Source organism: Electrophorus electricus, chromosome 15 (assembly GCF_041902795.1).
Source record: "Electrophorus electricus isolate QZ-2024a chromosome 15, ASM4190279v1, whole genome shotgun sequence".
Lineage (NCBI taxonomy): Eukaryota > Metazoa > Chordata > Actinopteri > Gymnotiformes > Gymnotidae > Electrophorus > Electrophorus electricus.
In genome coordinates, this window is record NC_137511.1 from 20,114,669 (window position 1) to 20,132,500 (window position 17,832).

At 38.8% G+C, this 17,832-nt stretch overlaps 1 protein-coding gene across 4 annotated transcripts in view; it reads left to right on the top strand.

The window, feature by feature from the left end:
- The first annotated feature begins 1,067 nt into the window (after nt 1–1,067).
- The window catches only part of LOC145651410 (uncharacterized), a 43,349-nt gene continuing 26,584 nt past the window's right edge, over nt 1,068–17,832 (top strand). For 2 of the 4 annotated variants that reach the window (XR_014117363.1, XM_081698345.1), the window contains exons 1-10: nt 1,068–1,208; nt 1,793–2,137; nt 2,362–2,713; nt 4,093–4,200; nt 4,299–4,388; nt 5,212–5,298; nt 6,534–6,590; nt 8,618–8,695; nt 8,900–8,959; nt 14,173–14,262. Coding sequence is in view for 3 of the 4 variants with exons in the window: in XM_081698345.1 (XP_081554471.1) it covers nt 2,401–2,713; nt 4,093–4,200; nt 4,299–4,388; nt 5,212–5,298; nt 6,534–6,590; nt 8,618–8,695; nt 8,900–8,959; nt 14,173–14,262 (883 nt within the window). In the remaining variant the exon portion in view is untranslated. The remainder of the gene's footprint in view (nt 1,209–1,792; nt 2,138–2,361; nt 2,714–4,092; nt 4,201–4,298; nt 4,389–5,211; nt 5,299–6,533; nt 6,591–8,617; nt 8,696–8,899; nt 8,960–14,172; nt 14,263–17,832) is intronic. The other 2 variants (XM_081698346.1, XM_081698347.1) reach the window with 2 other exon arrangements.

Genomic DNA, 17,832 nt, shown 5'->3' on the forward strand with positions numbered 1-17,832 from the left:
GGAAATCCAATCAGCTCTTGCTCTCAGTTCTCACACACAGTAGTATTTCTTATCATTTATGTTTCTGTTGGTTTGTTATATTTATTCTCATAATGTTTTGTTCAATTTAATAGAGAATCAGGAAATAAAGGTACACCAACAAGATCCAAATTGCTGTCTGACCCTGTAGTTATGTTTGGGCCCATACTCATGTCACAGTAAAGAAATGCCTGGAGAGACAGGCCTTTTTTGTTCTACCATGTCTGTTTTCTTATAACATTGTCAGATTTAACAGAAAACATTTGTGCAGAGCTTCCATAACATGCTCTCACAGTTGGCCAGTGAGCATAAATGCTCATAATCTATATTCAAAATGTCACAACAAACAATACATATTATTTTCTTTCAGGATTGTGGTACAGTACTACACTTCTTGCCATGTCTGTGTCAGATAACTCTGATTTAAGAGTCACAGTCAGCAGATAAAAGCACATAAAGTATATATAATTGCAATCAGACACTGTACTTGTGTCTTCTCATAAATTAGGAATTGTCAAAATTCGTAAATATATTAACTGACACGGAATTATAAAATTTGACATTTGAATAAGAAAAAGATGAGTAAGAAGCCAACCACAGCCTCATATCAGTTTGGTGGTTGTCCATAACTCTTCATATCCACAGCCTGCACAACAGACATTAATGAAGGGTGGAGCGTGGGTCGATTGCTCATGTGACATGACAGGAATGCCTTTATAAACCTAAACTGTACAGTCACACGGACTTATTTGATGCATTTCTAAGCCTATCATTATTTCCAAAGAACACCTCACTGTCTTTTATCTTCATATCTTTAATGTCTTTAGTGTCTTCGTACCACTAAAGTACCACTACTTCGTAGTGTCTTCTGAAATAATTTTAACATGCATCCTAACATTTAAAATGTCCAATGCATAAACACCATTTTGGATTGACTATGTGAATAATGTAACGTTAGTAAAGATAAACAAGTAATTTCTGTTAATGATTGGCTCAATAAAGGTTGATTCGCCACGAATTGCTGTTATATGATTGGTTAAAATCGACAACTGTATGGCATCAACTGTTCCGCATACATGTGGAAGTGAAAGTAAAACTGTTCTCATATCTTACGGTAAAACATTTTCCAAACATGAAGATTGGCACAATTCTTTACTTTTTCCTCTCAAACGCCGTTCACGTCTGTAAAGGTAGGCTTTGATTTAAATATTGTTATTTTTAGTTTGTTATAGTTACGTTAGTTTGTTAAAGTTCTGTCGATTTAAATGGCGCCCAATGCGTAATTTAAACGTAGCGAAGTAAACGATACTGATTACTTTCCCGTTTAAACTCTTGATTAGAAATAAAACCACACAAACACCTGGTCGCTGGAAGAAATATATTTTAAAAGCGATACATTTAAAAATGAATAATTTTAATCGCTAAATATGCGTACCAAAAAAGTGTCGATTGCGGCACTTTGATGCTCAAAATTCTTAAGGTCAGTATATTTTCACACAATAACAGATGTACGGTATTATTCAAATTGAGGTTACTATCTTTTATAATTCTAGGAGAACCTGGGATTAAAGGTGCCTTGCTGATCTTGTATAAGAACAACGACTAGGCGTGTCTAGCCAAAAAAAAAAAAAAAATCGTTTCGACTTGTTTTTATGTGCAGTTACAGTGCACACAGCCAGTGGAGCAAGATCGTTTATTTTGAACTCCAAATCTCTTTTTTTGAAATGCAAATCTAAAACTATTACTCCTTTACCAATGTTTCTATTTATTTTAGGGTTCAGTGTATTGGGCCCCTCTGGTCCTGTGGCTGTCCAGCTTGGAGGCTCTGTGATGCTGCCCTGTTATGTTCAAAATCCCATACCAGTGGAAGAGCTGGAAGTGGAGTGGAGAAGAACAGACCCTGAAACTTTAGTGCATTTGTTCCAAGATGGAGAGAGTCGATCAGAGTCTCAGGACCAGGCTTACCATGATAGGGCACATTTCTTTACTGAGGACATCGCCCATGGAAACTTCTCACTCTTACTAACAGATGTGACCATTATGGATACAGGAGTTTACAAGTGTGTTGTTTACAGAAACCAGGAATCTAATGAAACTTTGATTGAAGTAAAGATGAGTGGTGGGTGAATTATTATTAACACTGTTTTGTCATACAGATTGAGTATTCTGTGGGAAAATAATTTTGATTTAACTCTGCTCTAGACATTATTTCACTTGTTTATTTAAATCACATGATGTTTCTTAGACTTTGCTGAATGTATTATAAAATTTTACTATCTGACCTGAGGTTTTAAAATGAAATGCTGAACTGAAATATATCAAATGTTTTATATATTTTTTCAGAGTATTTAACTTTGTCTGGAGGACAGGCTGTGTCTCCATATGTGGGGGGGGGACACCACTCTGAACTGCTCTGTACACTCCCACATCCCCCCAGAGGAGCTTGAACAGGTCTCATGGAAAAAAATGGATCAAGATATTGTAGTATTGCTCTTTGTAGAGGGTGAAATTCAACCAGAGTCAACTAATGAGAGATATATAGACAGAGTTGAGCTTTTCAGCTCTGAGGAAATCCACAGAGGAAACTTCTCACTTAGACTGAAGAACATCCAAACTGAAGACAAAGGCCTGTATATATGTGAAGTTCTCCATGAGGCGTTCTCAGCTAACACATCTGTGGAAGTACTGCAGTTGGGTAAGTTAACATCTCCATGGTAGCAGGGATGTACAGGAATGGGGCCTGACATTCCACATTTGTCTAAATAAAGATGAACAGAACTAAATAACTAATGGCAAGAAGTTTCTGAAAATATGATATTAGATTTTTTATAAAGAAACATGTTTCCATTATGTCCTTTCAAATTTGGTAATCTAGTAATATGCAAGGTATACTTGTCAACATTCTAAGTGATGAAAACTCAGGCCATGATGAACTTTGTTGATAGCTTTAGATGTCAAACCCACGTTTACAGAAAGATACACTGAGAAAAATGAATTAAGCAAACCATAATGGCTTCTTTTAAATACTCTGTTTAAAAACACCAAAAGTTGTGACCAGGTGTCAAAAGACATAATTATTTAGTCAATTTTCCATTTTTAAAAAGGAACTATAAACAGCGAATGTGCTCAAATACCTAAAGTGCAAAATTAATGGCACCATTAAATTAATATGAGCAAAACAAATAAATATTAATGTAATTGTTTGAGGGAATTATCCATTTAGTTATGACAATCAAAAATGTTATTTTCCTAACTAACACGTGTGGTTAGACAGTATTGGAAACTGAGGAGAAATCAATAAATAACAATCTGGCATGTTCACTTTTCCTAAAAAAAACTGCAAGAGACCATGTGTACTTTCAGGATTCTTGGGACTATTGTCAGGCCTTTGTCTGTGTGGAGTTTTTGTGTTCTCGCTGTGTCTGTGTGGAGTTCACGTGTTCTCCCCGTGTCTGTGTTCATTTTATGTGTTCTCCCTGTGTCTGTGTGGAATTTACGTGTTCTCTCTGTGTCTATGTGGAGTTTCCTTCCACATTCCAAAAATGTGCATGTGAGCTTGATTGGTATCTCTAAATTGGCCTTGTGTGAGGAGTGTGTTCATCTGCATGTACCTTGTAATGGACTGTTGCTCTTTGTGTGTGTGTGTGTGTGTGTGTGTGTGTGTGTACACTATCAAGAGCGGATTCCTGCCTTGTGCCATGTGCTCCTCATAGATCAAAAGATCAACAGAATTTGATAAGAATATATTTCCTTTTAAGTTGGAATGACATTTAGCTGGATGCAAAAGTGCATCTTTGATCTTTTAATCTATTTATTATTTTATTATTTTTAATGGACAACTCACTGAGACCTACATTGTTGGTTTGTCTTGTTTTATTAATTTTATATACTGTTAAATTATTGCCATTTTATCAAATTCCTTTAAATGTTGTTTTATATTTTTATTTTCTTGTATACTTTATTATATTATTACATGCTCTTTTTACAGGGACCTACAGTGAATTAGACTTTGTACACTGAACAAATACATTTCACATACAGTTAAATACAAGTAATTATGTGTCTTTGCCACAGGTTTCTCTGCCATCCACAAACTGGAGTTGTTTCTCTGTGCTTTTGTTTGTTTATGTGGACTTTCCCTTCTGCTTGTCTGCATACCATGGACGTGTCTAAAACTGGACGGTACGTGAGATCTTCATCTAAATACTGTTGATGTTTTTGGTAATGAAGTTTTCTTATACTGCAGGGAACTTAAATACAGTTCTTCTTAATCTCTTCAGATAACCACATGATAAAAATACAGCATGTCCTCGTCTTTTGTCCAAACATTGTTATGTTTCTTGCCTTCATCCTGTGGGGACAACTTGAGGGTAAGTATTTAACTGACTTTTTGAAGTTTCATTGTGTAGTGTTTGGAAACACTGATTCTAGTCTCTGTTAAAATTTCAAAGGCACACAAATGACATTAACAGTTGAGAAAACTATAATATATGCTAGTTTAGTAATGGATTGGCCTCTCAAACATAAACTTAGAAACAGTATAGGAAATGGTTGTCTGGATAAAATGCAATCAACAAGCATTTTCCCCCAGAACAAGCACAAAATGCATCATGCAGATTGTCCAAAGGGATTTTAGACATGTCTGTTACACCCTCAGATCCTTGGTCACCTGAGATTGAATGTCAGCTTGAATTCTCTAAATTCTCAAACATGGTCTTTTTTATTTATGGATTACGAAAATGTCCCAGAGACTAAAAAATCGAATAGGGCACAGTTTCACAACCAACCAATAGTATATGAGTGGCTAAAAAGTTTCTCAAAATAGTTAGATTCTATTTTTACAACAGTCTTCCTCTGTTAATAGTACACAGTTCCCATAACTGTATGACCTTTTGTATTATGCAATGGCAGTGTCTTAAGGTTCATTCTACAAATTCTCCACTGTATCCGCTGGGACAGCACATTAGAACATGTGAACAGACCTTAAAAATACTAACAAAGACAATTAAATTACAGCCACCAGCTCAAGCACCGCAGTCACTGTGTCTTTTAATAAAGTTTTGGAGCGAAGAAACATACTGTATGAACAATTAAACTATCCCAGTGCTTTCAAAGCATATTGTAAATGTTTGTATTTTATATTGATTTGGGATATGAAGAATACTTATTAAAATTATTTTTATTTTGCTTCAGGATTTTTCAGTGAGGTAGCTGTCTGTTCAGCTATTAATCTCACGAGGATTCTTCGACTGCTGTATTATTCTCCATTCACTTCTAAAGGTATGTTTTACCAAGAAATATTGTCTTGAATTAAGTGTTTGTCAGATTAATAACTTAATATTAATGGGACAAAGGCTGAGGGCAGCGACTATCCCTGTAGTACCAAGGTTTGAGACCTGGGTGTGGTTACTGCACTCATCACAAATGGTGCCAGAAGTGATATGGCACTGAAGGAGAAGGTGGTGTGATGAGACCATCACACTCATTGAAGGAGAAGGTGGTGTGATGAGACCATCACACTCCTTGAGATTAAAAGGGGTGCTTTGATTGTTGTGCGAGAGTGCTAGCTCTTTGGTCTTGTGACTGAGGCATGTGTTTGCCACCTGTAGGAACTGAGGTCAAGAGCCAAGTAGGGTTGTTATCTTTGTCACAGTGTAATTATAAAATCAAGAGTGCGTACTGAATGCTTAATAGTGGAATGGTGAATGCGTGCATTTCCTGAGACATGTACCACTTCATCTTAGTAGGAAGACACACACTGAGGGCCATGACTAACTTATGTAGATACGTATGTAGATAAAGATACCTGACATCAAGTTTTCATTCATTCATTGGCATTTACTTAGGTAGTATTTGAATATTAGGATTTATCTAGATAAATATTTGATTTTCGTGCAACATAATTGTGACACTTCCTTCTGATTCCACCAAAGAACACACCGTTAAACTGCATTTTAGTTGACTGTACATGTCAGTATTAACTTACAGACAATAACTTATGTTTACATGTGAGAAGCTAAATGTGCTATGGGATAACTTTGATACTCAAACAGTACATCAGGCGCAATGACAGTTTTGTGAATAGCAGTCCAAAATATTTGTTTACATGTACCAGATCTCTAAATTTCCCTTTGATGAGATAGAATAAATATACTTTACACAAAGGAAAAAGTTTTTTAATTATATATATTTATATATATTTCTAAAAATGACTGGATTTCCTTCAATGCCATGATTACAGGTAAAGACTAGTCCTCAGTGTGTTCTTGACATCAACATGGCTCAATAATAAGATACTGTGTATAATGGTGTGTATAATGGTGTGAAGTGTGACAGAGTGAGTATAATGGTGTGGGACAGCTCTGTTGTCTCAGAGCCTAAATGACCTGCAGTCACTGAAAGTGCTCTTGAACCCAGATCCTACAGCAGGATACCAGGATGTCTGTAAAACGGGTGTCCTGACCTCAATTTGATATAATCAGTCATTTATATGAGAATTTTCTTTTTTCTTTCAGGAATGAAACTATTAAGTTCATTAGAAGGTATTGTGATGTTGGCTGTTGTTTATTCAGGTAAGTTTACATGATTATTACATTTATGGCCATTTAATTGTATATTTATATTTGTATAATTGTATATGTGTGTCTACGAATGTATATATATATATATATATATATATATATATATATATATATATATATATATATATATATATATAGAGAGAGAGAGAGAGAGAGAGAGAGAGAGAGAGAGAGAGAGATATTCAAAATTATAGTAAAGTACACAACAGAGGTTCCAGAGAAACAGAAGGTTTCAAACACTCACGCAATTGTTGATGGACCTCTGTCCGAAGGGTTCCGTTTCTCTGGAAACTATATATATATATATATATAATTCCCCACTTGCCCTCCAGGTGGTCTTTTTCCTTCACGCTCTGCCAGAGGTCTGGGAGCTTGAGGGTCCTGCATATTATCTTAGCTGTTCCCAGGACTGCACTCTCCTGGACCAAGTCTGATGTTGTTCCTGGGATCTGCTGGAGTCATTCTCCCAGTTTGGGGGTCACAGCCACTAGTGCTCTGATTACCATGGGAATCACAGTTCCATTCACCTTCCACATCTCTTCTAGCTCTTCCTTCATCCCTTGGTATTTCTTGAGCTTCTCATGTTCCTTTTTCCTGATGTTGCTATCACTCCAGATTGCCACATGTATCACTACGGCCCTCTTCTGCTGTTTGTTCACCACTACTATGTCTAGTTGGTTAGCCATTACCATTTTCCAGTCTGTATCTCCAGCATTTGTATCAGGGCATCTTTGCACAGCCTGCCTGGTGTGGTAGACCCCAGCCTCTATTGATCTCGTATTCAGAGCTTGTTCCTGTGCTGCCATGACTAGTGCCTCTGTGCTGCCTTTCAATCCAGCCTTTTCCAGCCATTGGTAGGATTCTTCCATATCAGCCACTTCCACTATCACTTCCGCCTCCTGCTTAGTCTACAGTCTCAGTGTGCTGGATTTGGGATGAAACCCTCCATGCATTGTGAGGAGTTCCCTTGTCTTGATGTCAGTGGCTTCTGTTTTCTCATTAGGCCAGTTTATTATCCCAGCTGTTATACATCTGTTATATTACCCCCTGGTAGTGTGATCCCCTCAGTTCTAGCTACCTTCCGATGTCTCATTCACTTCTGACATACTGCTTGATGACATACATGTAGAGGAGGTGGCTGATCGTTGATCGATTCCGTAGCTGGTATCCATAGACACTCTTGGTGATGATTTCACTTGAGTGGGTTCAGCCACATGCAGAACAGCAACGGAGACAGGGCATCTCCTTGGTAAATCCCATGCTTGATGGTGACTCATACTATTGGTCGGAAATTGGCCTCTAGGGTTGTTTTCCACGGCTCCACTGAGTTTTCTATGAAGGCTCTTAGCGTCATGTTGACGTTATCCCTCTGAAGTATAGGCATTTTCTCTGTTTTGCATATTTTGTTAATTTCACGTTAAAGGTTCTTACTTATAGCATGATACATATATATTACATATCAAAATTTTCAGACCAATCTCAGCTCTCTTCCTAATGAGGTACCATTTCACCTGCAGCACTGCATAAAGAAATAATATGGCCCTAAAGCTGAAAATGTGAGGTCCAATTTTAGAAATTAATTTGTGCAAGTGAAAAATTAGCATTACAATTATAACCAGATAATGGCAGAAAACAGAAAAGTCTCATCTGAACAGAACAGTATTCAGTGTGGCCAAAATGCATCCATTCATCTCTACTATACTAGCTGACTTTCACGCAAAAAATCTTTAACAAGCATTTACTAATGGACAGTCAATTTTGTCAAACAAAGGTCATGACAACTGCATTATAAATCAATTGGAGATAACGGCCAACAGTTAGCATGCTAGATGTTATCTTGATGGCATTTCTAAAAGTCATCAGATTCCATTATTTTATTATAGTAAATACTTTGTCTTAAGTATTCAATTACAGATCTAGCAGGTAGTCACTAATATGTAATGGAATAAAGTAAAGTAAGCTTACCAGACCTGTGCAGAATGACTTTCATTCATGATTTTTCCCTCTTTCTCCTCTAGTGATGTGGCGTGTCTGGGGTACGGAATACAAAATCATGCTGGCTGTTGTTGGGGCTATAGCACTGTTGATCATCATAAGTAGGTGTTTCATTGTTCTAAGTTATTATGAAGTATGTGAGCATGGGCCTTGCTTATGTAGCCAGTCATGTTTTTTACTGTGGTCACATTCCTTTCCATGGCATATGCCATAATCGTATTCGGGGTCGTAATCGTAGTCGGGGTCACAGGCCAGCGTTGAAAAACCAGGAAATGTTGATGTAAATCTCATTCTCTTTATTTCAGGTTTTTTCTTGGCTTTCTGTCTGGAAGACAAATTGCCTGATGGCCTATGGTATTGTCTTTGTAAGTAAAAATGGAATGCTGTAAATTCTTTACTTTTGTTAGCTCATCTACACTTTTTCTTTATGAAGGTACTTTTGAATAAATTCCTAGTCATCTTTCACTCACAACACTTATATAGATCTGTTAATGTGCTGAACTATCTTCACATAAACGTTACTTTCTCAAGATTAGAGTCCAGTGAAAACAGGTTTTTTTTACCATGCAGTAACTTTGACATTGTGTACACAATGTACATTTTAATAAAACGTTCAGTGTCAAAATGACAGATAGAGAAGTTGACAGTTAGAGAAGTTGAGAGAGAATGTTAGACTTGACAACAGGTAACAGGTAATGTGCCACTACATAAGAACTAGAGGGAAAAAATTAAATCAGTACATACACTAATTGATTTTGTTAGGTTTGTTAGGAACTTATCCAACAAAATACATTTTATCAATCTTCAAAAATGGTTTGAATAATACCAAAAAATCCCCACAAAAATACAATTAATAACAATTAAAAAGTTATTTAAAATGAATTCAGACAAGACAAACATCACCTAAGGTTTCTATTTGTAACGTTGAGCGGTAAGGAGGCAGACGTATGTGCGGAGCAGAGCGAGATTTATTCAGGGAAAATCCAAAATCAGAGTCGTTAAGGCAGTCCAGGGTTATGGAGCCAACACGGAGAGTATGTGGATACATGACTAACAAACAAAAACACACGAAGGCAAATGGCTAGGAAAACACTTGGGGCTAAACAAGACAGACTAACAAAAATGAAGGATTTGGAACATAGATTCAAGAAACAACAACAGCGAAACAAATTCAATGAACAGCCAAAAACACAGGGAACAGGACATGGTTTAAATACATGAACTTAATGAGGGACAGGTGTGGAAAATCAAACGAGGGGCAGAGAAAACGAAACTATGGCACGGAACTAAGAAACACAAGACAGGGAAAAACACGGAACACAGAACCCGGGAGGGACTGATCGTGACGCTATTCATGTCTTTCTCTGAGTATGCTATCTCTCCCCTCAGGAATGAAAACATCTTACCACATGTGAGACAGTTAACAGTCCTTGAAGAGCCAATCATGGCTCTTACTGAGACTTTTATTGTTGTAGTCCAACTCCATGCTTGACTTTGATTCTCTAGTTTAATCTGCTGATACAGACTCAAGGGGGCTGATGTCTTGTGCAGGTCTGTTCTTCAGACCACCTCTGTATAGTGGTCACTTTCCCCTTCCTGTTTTGATTTATCACATATCACATGGCATGAAACATCCTTCTAGAGAGAAAGAGAGAGAGAGAGAGAGACAGAGAGAGAGAGAGAACAACAAAATGGTATTTTAAAATTGACCTATGTGAATCCATACTTACTGTAATTAAATCTTAATGCTACAGTCACTGACAACACTTCATAAATTAATTAAATCTACCCTATATACAGGTTTAACATAAATTACATTTTTTTGTTGGTTTTCATTTGTTTGTTTTGTTTGTTTTTTACTCAGCATAATATCTTAAAAATAAATCTGTTTGTATGAGGCCAATAAAGTGTCAACACTCATCTTAAGGGTTTTTGTTTGTAGCATATTGTCATTTTCAGTCTGTCATATGCACCTGGAATCACTCAGCTGGAATAGAGATGCCAGCTTGTCCCTGAAGCTTTCTTAGCCTCCCTCACCACTCTTCTCTGTGTAATGATGCTCTTTTGTTCCATTCACCTTCCACATCTCTTCTAGCTCTTCCTTCATCCCTTGGTATTTCTCGAGCTTCTCATGTTCCTTTTTCCTGATGTTGCTTTCACTCCAGATTGCCACATGTATCACTACGGCCCTCTTCTGCTGTTTGTTCACCACCACCATTTTCCAGTCTGTATCTCCAGCACCTGTATCAGGGCATCTTTGCACAGCCTGCCTGGTGTGGTAGACCCCACACCCTTCTCTGTGTAATGATGCTCTTTTGTATTAATTCTTAATAGCATCATGAACAGTCTTTTCATCATATGGGATTTGGGACGGTTTAGATGATAATTAGTGGCACAGTGTCATCCACCAGTGCACCACATAAATAAATGTATCACAACCATCAGTGCTGGAACATGTCCCAGCCAGAACATCAAAGTGTATCCTGAAGTGTGGTGACTGATAGCTCGCTTTGGCCTTTGAGAAAAATGTTGTTGTGGTCTGATTTGCTAGATGGATGGTGAGATCTTACTTTATAACTGTACGGCGTGTAACAGTGATACAGGGTTGTGATTGTAGGGAGTGTAACAGTGATACAGGGGTGTGACTGTAGGGAGTGTAACAGTGATACAGGGGTATGATTGTAGGAAGTGTAACAGTGATACAGGTGTATGATTGTCGGGAGTGTAACAGTGGACCTGACCTCATGTCTTCTGATTACTCCAAATTTCTATGTGCTTATTCTAATGCCCTTCTCATAGAACAGGTGCCATTCTATTTTAATACATGTTTCAGTCCTAAATATGTGTGATTCAGAGCCGTTAAAACATGGCCTCATTTGTCCTGCTCCATTTTTTACGCTGTTTTTTGTTTCCACATGCGTAGGTGAGTGTAGCATAAACTTCATAGAGATTAATTCAAATCACACACATTCACCTTCTGAACAGTGCAAACAAATGTTAAAAAACTAATTATGATCATGTTGGCCTAGTAAGGTTGCTGTCACGGCACGGCCTCCTCGTCCCAGACATCTTCCTGTGTGTGTGTGTGTGTTCATTTGCATGGCCACGCCCTTTCCGTGTATCACACCTGTTCTTTGTTTTACGTTGTTACTGTGCATGTATATAAAGTCCTGTTTAGTCGTTGGTGTTGGTTGGTGTTTGAGCCCACATAAGCAGAGTGCTTCATTGTGCTTCATTGTGCTTCATTGTGCTTCATTGTGCTTCATTGTGCTTCATTGTGCTTCAGAGGTCGTTTTTAGCAGTCTTCATTGTGCTTGTTTTGTTAAGTGTATGAAATAAACGTCTGTGTGTGTGACACAGCTAGTTTGTGCATCCTACCTCGACTCCCACATTACAGTAGCAACTTATGTGTCTGTACTATCTCTAGAACTACTCATGACACCAGCACTATAGAAATATTGTGGTTTTATAACAACCAGAAAAGAAATCTGCTGTTTGTATTCATACTTTTATGCAGAGCTATTAAAAAGTGCATGCAAATTATGAGGTGTGGTTAGTTCTGATGGGGTTTAAACTGATCGGCATGACGTTGCCATACCTCTGTAGCACCAAAAACCACAGTGTAAGAAACAGGCGCACATTGATTGGTCCCCACTCCTGGTGTCCATCTCTTATCCTCTCTGTCATCATGGAGCAGCACTGCATCTCCAACTGTAAACTGTTGCTGTTTCAATTATGCAGGCCAGGAGGAGAATCTGGGAGTCCAATGTGTGTCTCATAGCCAATATCACATTGGGTCTGAGTGTGTAACTGACAGCCCAGAAAAAAAGCATTCTTTCTCACTCCCTCAAGCTGCAGAGTATTGCAAAATGTCAGCAAAAATGTTTCTGACTGTTGCTGAACAGGTCTAGACTGTTGCGGGACAGGTCTGGGCTGTTTCTGGACAGGGGTCAAGCCCTTTGAGGATTTAAGAGCATGCTTGAGAGTTTGTGCAAACCTGCCCATTGGTGGCTGGGTGATATGGGGCTGAACATGTTTAACATAGTCAGCTATAAAATATGTAATGTTTTAATGTGCAGTGAATTGAGGTCCAGTGTCAATGACACAAACTTCAGGTATTCCATAGTGGCTGAATAGAATTTGTAGCCCTCGACTGGTCCTGTCTGGGTTTGTTTGTAATTTGCACCTCTGGCCACTTTGCATGGGCAGTGACCATGACATTGAACATGTGGCTGTCAGTTGGCCCTGCAAAATCCACATGTATTCATTTCAATGGTTCTCTAAGTCTAATAAGGAAGGGGGACAACTCACTGTTCCTAATATTGTACAGTACTCTTTTGCCCTGGGTGACCAATGTCAAATCTGATGGAGTACAATCTGCCTGCGTTTCAACATGGATTTCTGTGGCTTTGAACACCTCAAGAGTATCCACTTTGTGTCTGTTCCTTGTTCATTATGTCGGTCAACTGTCCAAATGTCTAACTTACTGAAGCAAAATGGCAACACTCAGCGATCATCTTGAGGGATTTAACTCAGTGATCATTTTTAGAGATTTAACTCAGCGATCATCTTTAAGGATTTAACTCAGTTGTGGCGAAAACATACAAAATATAAAAATTATTTTAAAATGTAATGGAAGGAATACTGACAAATATAATAGAGTAAATTTTTAGACTTTGCAAATATAAGAGTATAATGTGGCTTCTTTTAAAACAACTCTTAAAAGTACAATTTCTTCAAAAATGTTACTTAAATAAATGTCACGGAGTAAATGTAGCACATTACTACCCACCTCTGCCTATGTAAAGCTGAAATTTAAAGTAATTACAATGTGCTATATAAGTGGACTGATTTATTTGATGAGGTTCAAAAACAAGCACATTTTTTTAGATGAACATATTGGAAGAGAGTTGTATGCAGGAGTAAAATGATGAGGCCATTTATTTATTATTTAGAATCATGAGTCATAAATCCAAAAAGCAGGTAGAGATAAAAATACAATATCCAATCAGCAAAAGTGTCTAGCAGAAAATCATAATATATAAAATCATAATATAAGATATAACATACATGGGGACATACATGATACAAACAGACAGGACAACAGGAATAGAAAAGCTTTAAAATATAGGAGCACTGATAAGACTTTGCAAGGCATGTGTGAGAAAACAATATATACATGAGCTGGCTGGAAGAGACACATTGAAGAGGTGAGAGTTAGGAAGCTTGAGAGGCGGAGCATGTGATCATGGCTGGGGTTTGGGTGCTGCAGGAGTGTTCTGGGAGCAATATTATCAGTAATGTTTGATCCATCTAATTCACCTAATTGGGAGGGATACTTAAAGCTTATTAAAGTTAGCACAGCAACGCAGTGTTTTCACTGTGTGTCCCTAGCAGAGTATATTGTAGACTCAGTCAAGAACTGCTGTGCCTCTCTGGTCAGTTAAACACTGCAACAAGAGGGGGTTTTACAAGGGCCACTAACCCATGCTCACTGTTCATTACCATGACACAGTTGTCTGTGGTTTACAACTGAGTTTATATGTTGAAGATAACTTCATATTTTTTTCATTTGCAGTTTTCCTGTTTAGAATATCAAGAGGATTTCTGTTTGGCATCAGTTTAATTTCAGTTTTCTTCATTGTCAACTGGACAGGAGATGAAAAAGGTAACAGTGTTTATCAGTACTTTGTTTGCTAGAAGGAATTTTAATATTTTAAACATTTTTCATAGTGTGGAAGATGATACAAACAGGCATAACAGCTACACAGACGTTTCAACATTACAGGGCAACAATGACCAATGGGGATCATATACTGGCAGGGGTTTAAGTAGACAGACTAACATTTAACATTAATCCCTGTCCAGGCGTACGCAATCCCTGGGGGGGCGTGGTTACAAATGACATGTGTGAGTCCCCCTGCACACAGCGGGCCATACCACGTGACTCAAGGGTGGAGGAGCCTTCCGTGACAGTACCCCTTCCCAAAGGGTGTGGCTCCTGAAGCGTCCTATACCTGGGCAGCACATCCCGGCCCACCATGCACACACAGACAGACACTGCACGACAATGCCCAGTGCCCACCCAACACAAGGTGGGCCAGGAACTACCACCCAGGGAGACTTCTGTGCACAGGGGAGAAAGGCAGACTCACTGTCTCTTTCAGGGCAGTCCTTAACACTCCACGTAAAGTGTAGCAGTCCTCGACAACGACCCCTCCCTAGGGGCTCGGCTCCCGACGCTTCCCCACGTTGTGACGCGCCTAAACACATACACAAGGCGCACACATACACAAACACTAGCGCCATTCCACACAGACATAAGGCGCTGTGACATGTCCTCAGCCTCAACGGACACGTGGGGGTGCACGTCCGCCCTGGTTCCAGGCGTGCTCCTCCCCCGAACGGTCCTCCTCTCCTCTATCACTCTTGGAGTGCCCCAGAGGCAGTGTGCCTCAGAGGCTTTGGGCAGACCCCTCCAGTCTTGCTGGCGGGTCCACTGAAGGGAAGGGACTTGGGCTTTAGCCCTACCCTCCGAAGATGTCATTGTGTACCTCAACACAGTAAACATCACATGGATGTTTAAAACATAAACCTGTTTAAGAAGTTTAAAATGTGCAAGGTTCCAATAAACATGCAATACTGACAACTCAAGAGTACTAGATGCATAGATGCAGATGGAAGTACCATTAGTCCATTAAAGGACTAGCGAGACAAAAAGGAGAACAAAAAATCAAATTCAAAACACAAAAGATGCCTCAACCACTGTGATAGACTGCCTGGCACAAATAAAAATAATTCAAGCTGGTCTGAGATCAGCACAAACAGAAGGCAAACAGAGAAAGCAGAGGTTATGGTAAGTAAGTAAGTAAGTAATGTTTATTTATATAGCACTTATCGTAGACAAGAGTCACAAAGTGCTTTGCAAATTCAGATTACAGGGTAGTAAAACCACAAGTAGGACAAGATAAGACACAACATAAAACCACAATACAACAGTAAAACACAATACCACGCAGTGTGGGTGCTACCATTTGCATCGCAAATGGTGAGTCTCCATGAGTCTTTAGATGTGTCTGTGGAACATATAAAAGGCTTAGCTCACCTGACCTGATCTGTGGAACACTTAAAAGACATAGCTCATCTGATCTGATCCGTGGAACACTTAAAAGACCTAACTCACCTGATCTGAGAGCGTGAGCTGGTATGTGAAGAAAGAGTAGTTCAGACACACAGGCAGGGGCCTGACCATGCAACACTCTATATACAATAGTTAGAATCTTAAATTGGAAAACAGAAAGCCAGTGGAGAGATTTCTGTGAGGGGGATATGTGGGATTGTTTTATTGACCTACTGAGTAATAGCTGCAGATGATTTAGAGGAGAGCTAAGTTAAGAGAACATTACAGTAGTCAGTGAGCGATGAAATAAAAACATGTATTAGCATCTCAACACCTAAATTATGTATGCTAAGGTGTGCAGCAGAGGAAAAATGTCCAAAGCTTTGCTTAGTCAAGGGGCTGACCTCATCAGGAGCAACAATCAAAACCTCAGTCTTTTCAGCATAAAGATGCATGAAGATATCTGTAGTCCAGTCCAACTGCATCCAGGCAATCTAAAAGCTCAGCTACCCTGTGAACCTCATTAGGTTTGAATGTACAATGAAGTTGGATATTATCAGCAAATACGTGATATGCAATATTAAACTTTTCCATGATCTGTCCCAGAGGCAGTAAATATAAAGAAAATAGCATGGGCCCCAAACAAAATGCTACGGCACACCACAGGATAGTCGGGGAGGACACAGGCTTAAAGTCAACAATAGATGTAGTAAAACTTCTCTCAGTGAGATGAGATATAATCCAGTCTAAGGCTACACCTGATATACCCACCCAGTCCTGTAACCTCTTAATTAAAATATAACAGTCAACTGTGTCAAATGCAGAGTTGAGGTTGAGTATCATCAGTGCAGTACAATCACCCACATCAGAAGACATAAAAAATGCAGTCTCAGTGGAGGGTCCTCTCTGAAATCCAGAAACTTGTCATAACAATGTGTCTCTCCAAAGCTGCAGAGTTATTTGGCCACAATTTTCTCAAATATTCTTGATAAAAACAGAAGTTTAGATATGGGCCTATAGTTCTTAAGCACAGCAGGGTCTAAATTAGGCTTTTTCCATTAAAGGCTGAATGATAGCATATTTAAAATATGAAGGAACACATGTAGAAAATGACAATAACAAATTCATAATACACAGTACTGGTTGTCCAATAGTAGGTAAAGTATTACATCCAATTACATAATTAGAGATTCAGCTGTTCACACCCTAGTAAAGCAGAGACAGTCTGCTAACTTGTATAAAGGACCCAGGAAGCAGCGACTTCACCCAGCACTGCCAAACACACTGACTGTGAGGAGCTCCACCATTAAACCAGGGACACACCACACTGACACTGATCAACTAACAGCAACTATGAGTGACCGATGATCGCCTTCTATAAGCTCAATGTCAGCTGTCGTCGCCTGTGCTTATTTACACTAAGTACGGGTGACAGTCACTTACTGATGCTATCCAATTGCCTAACACCGTCCAACAGCCGACTGTTCGGTCAATGTGTCCCTAGCCTTAAAAACATACAAACAAAGCATCTTCCAAAAATATTAGCTGACTAAAAGACTGCACATGTTGAAATGACATTTGAAGAGTCAGCGCTGATGAAGGACTTCACTTAACCTTTTAGTACATTCAGCAGTCTGAAAAGACTGAAACGTTCATCATTTGACCACACAAATGTAGTGATTTGATGTCCAGACAGGATCTAGACAAACTCATCCATGTCTTCATTTCACACAGGCAGGACTGTTATGCTGGTCTCCTTACAAGCTTCCTCAAACACCATTAGTCACGTGCAGCTGATTCAGACACTGCTGCTTTTAAAATGCTAACTAGCACATGCTGAAGAAATACTGTATTCTTAGCCACACAGTCCATGTGAGACATTGTGGAAGCACAAGTGAGTTGTGAGTGGGGAAAACATTATGGCTTTAATTATGAAAACAAAGAAAAGAGTCAAAGCTTGCAGGTCTCTTGTCAGCAAATAGTCATCTTGGACCATCAATGCGACGCACTAAACTCAGGCACCTGTGGGGTTTAAATGGTGGTTTAAAATGAGATACAGGTGTGGTTAATGATCAGTAAACTTGTGATAGTGAGCAGAGAGGTGGAAGAGAGATGTGA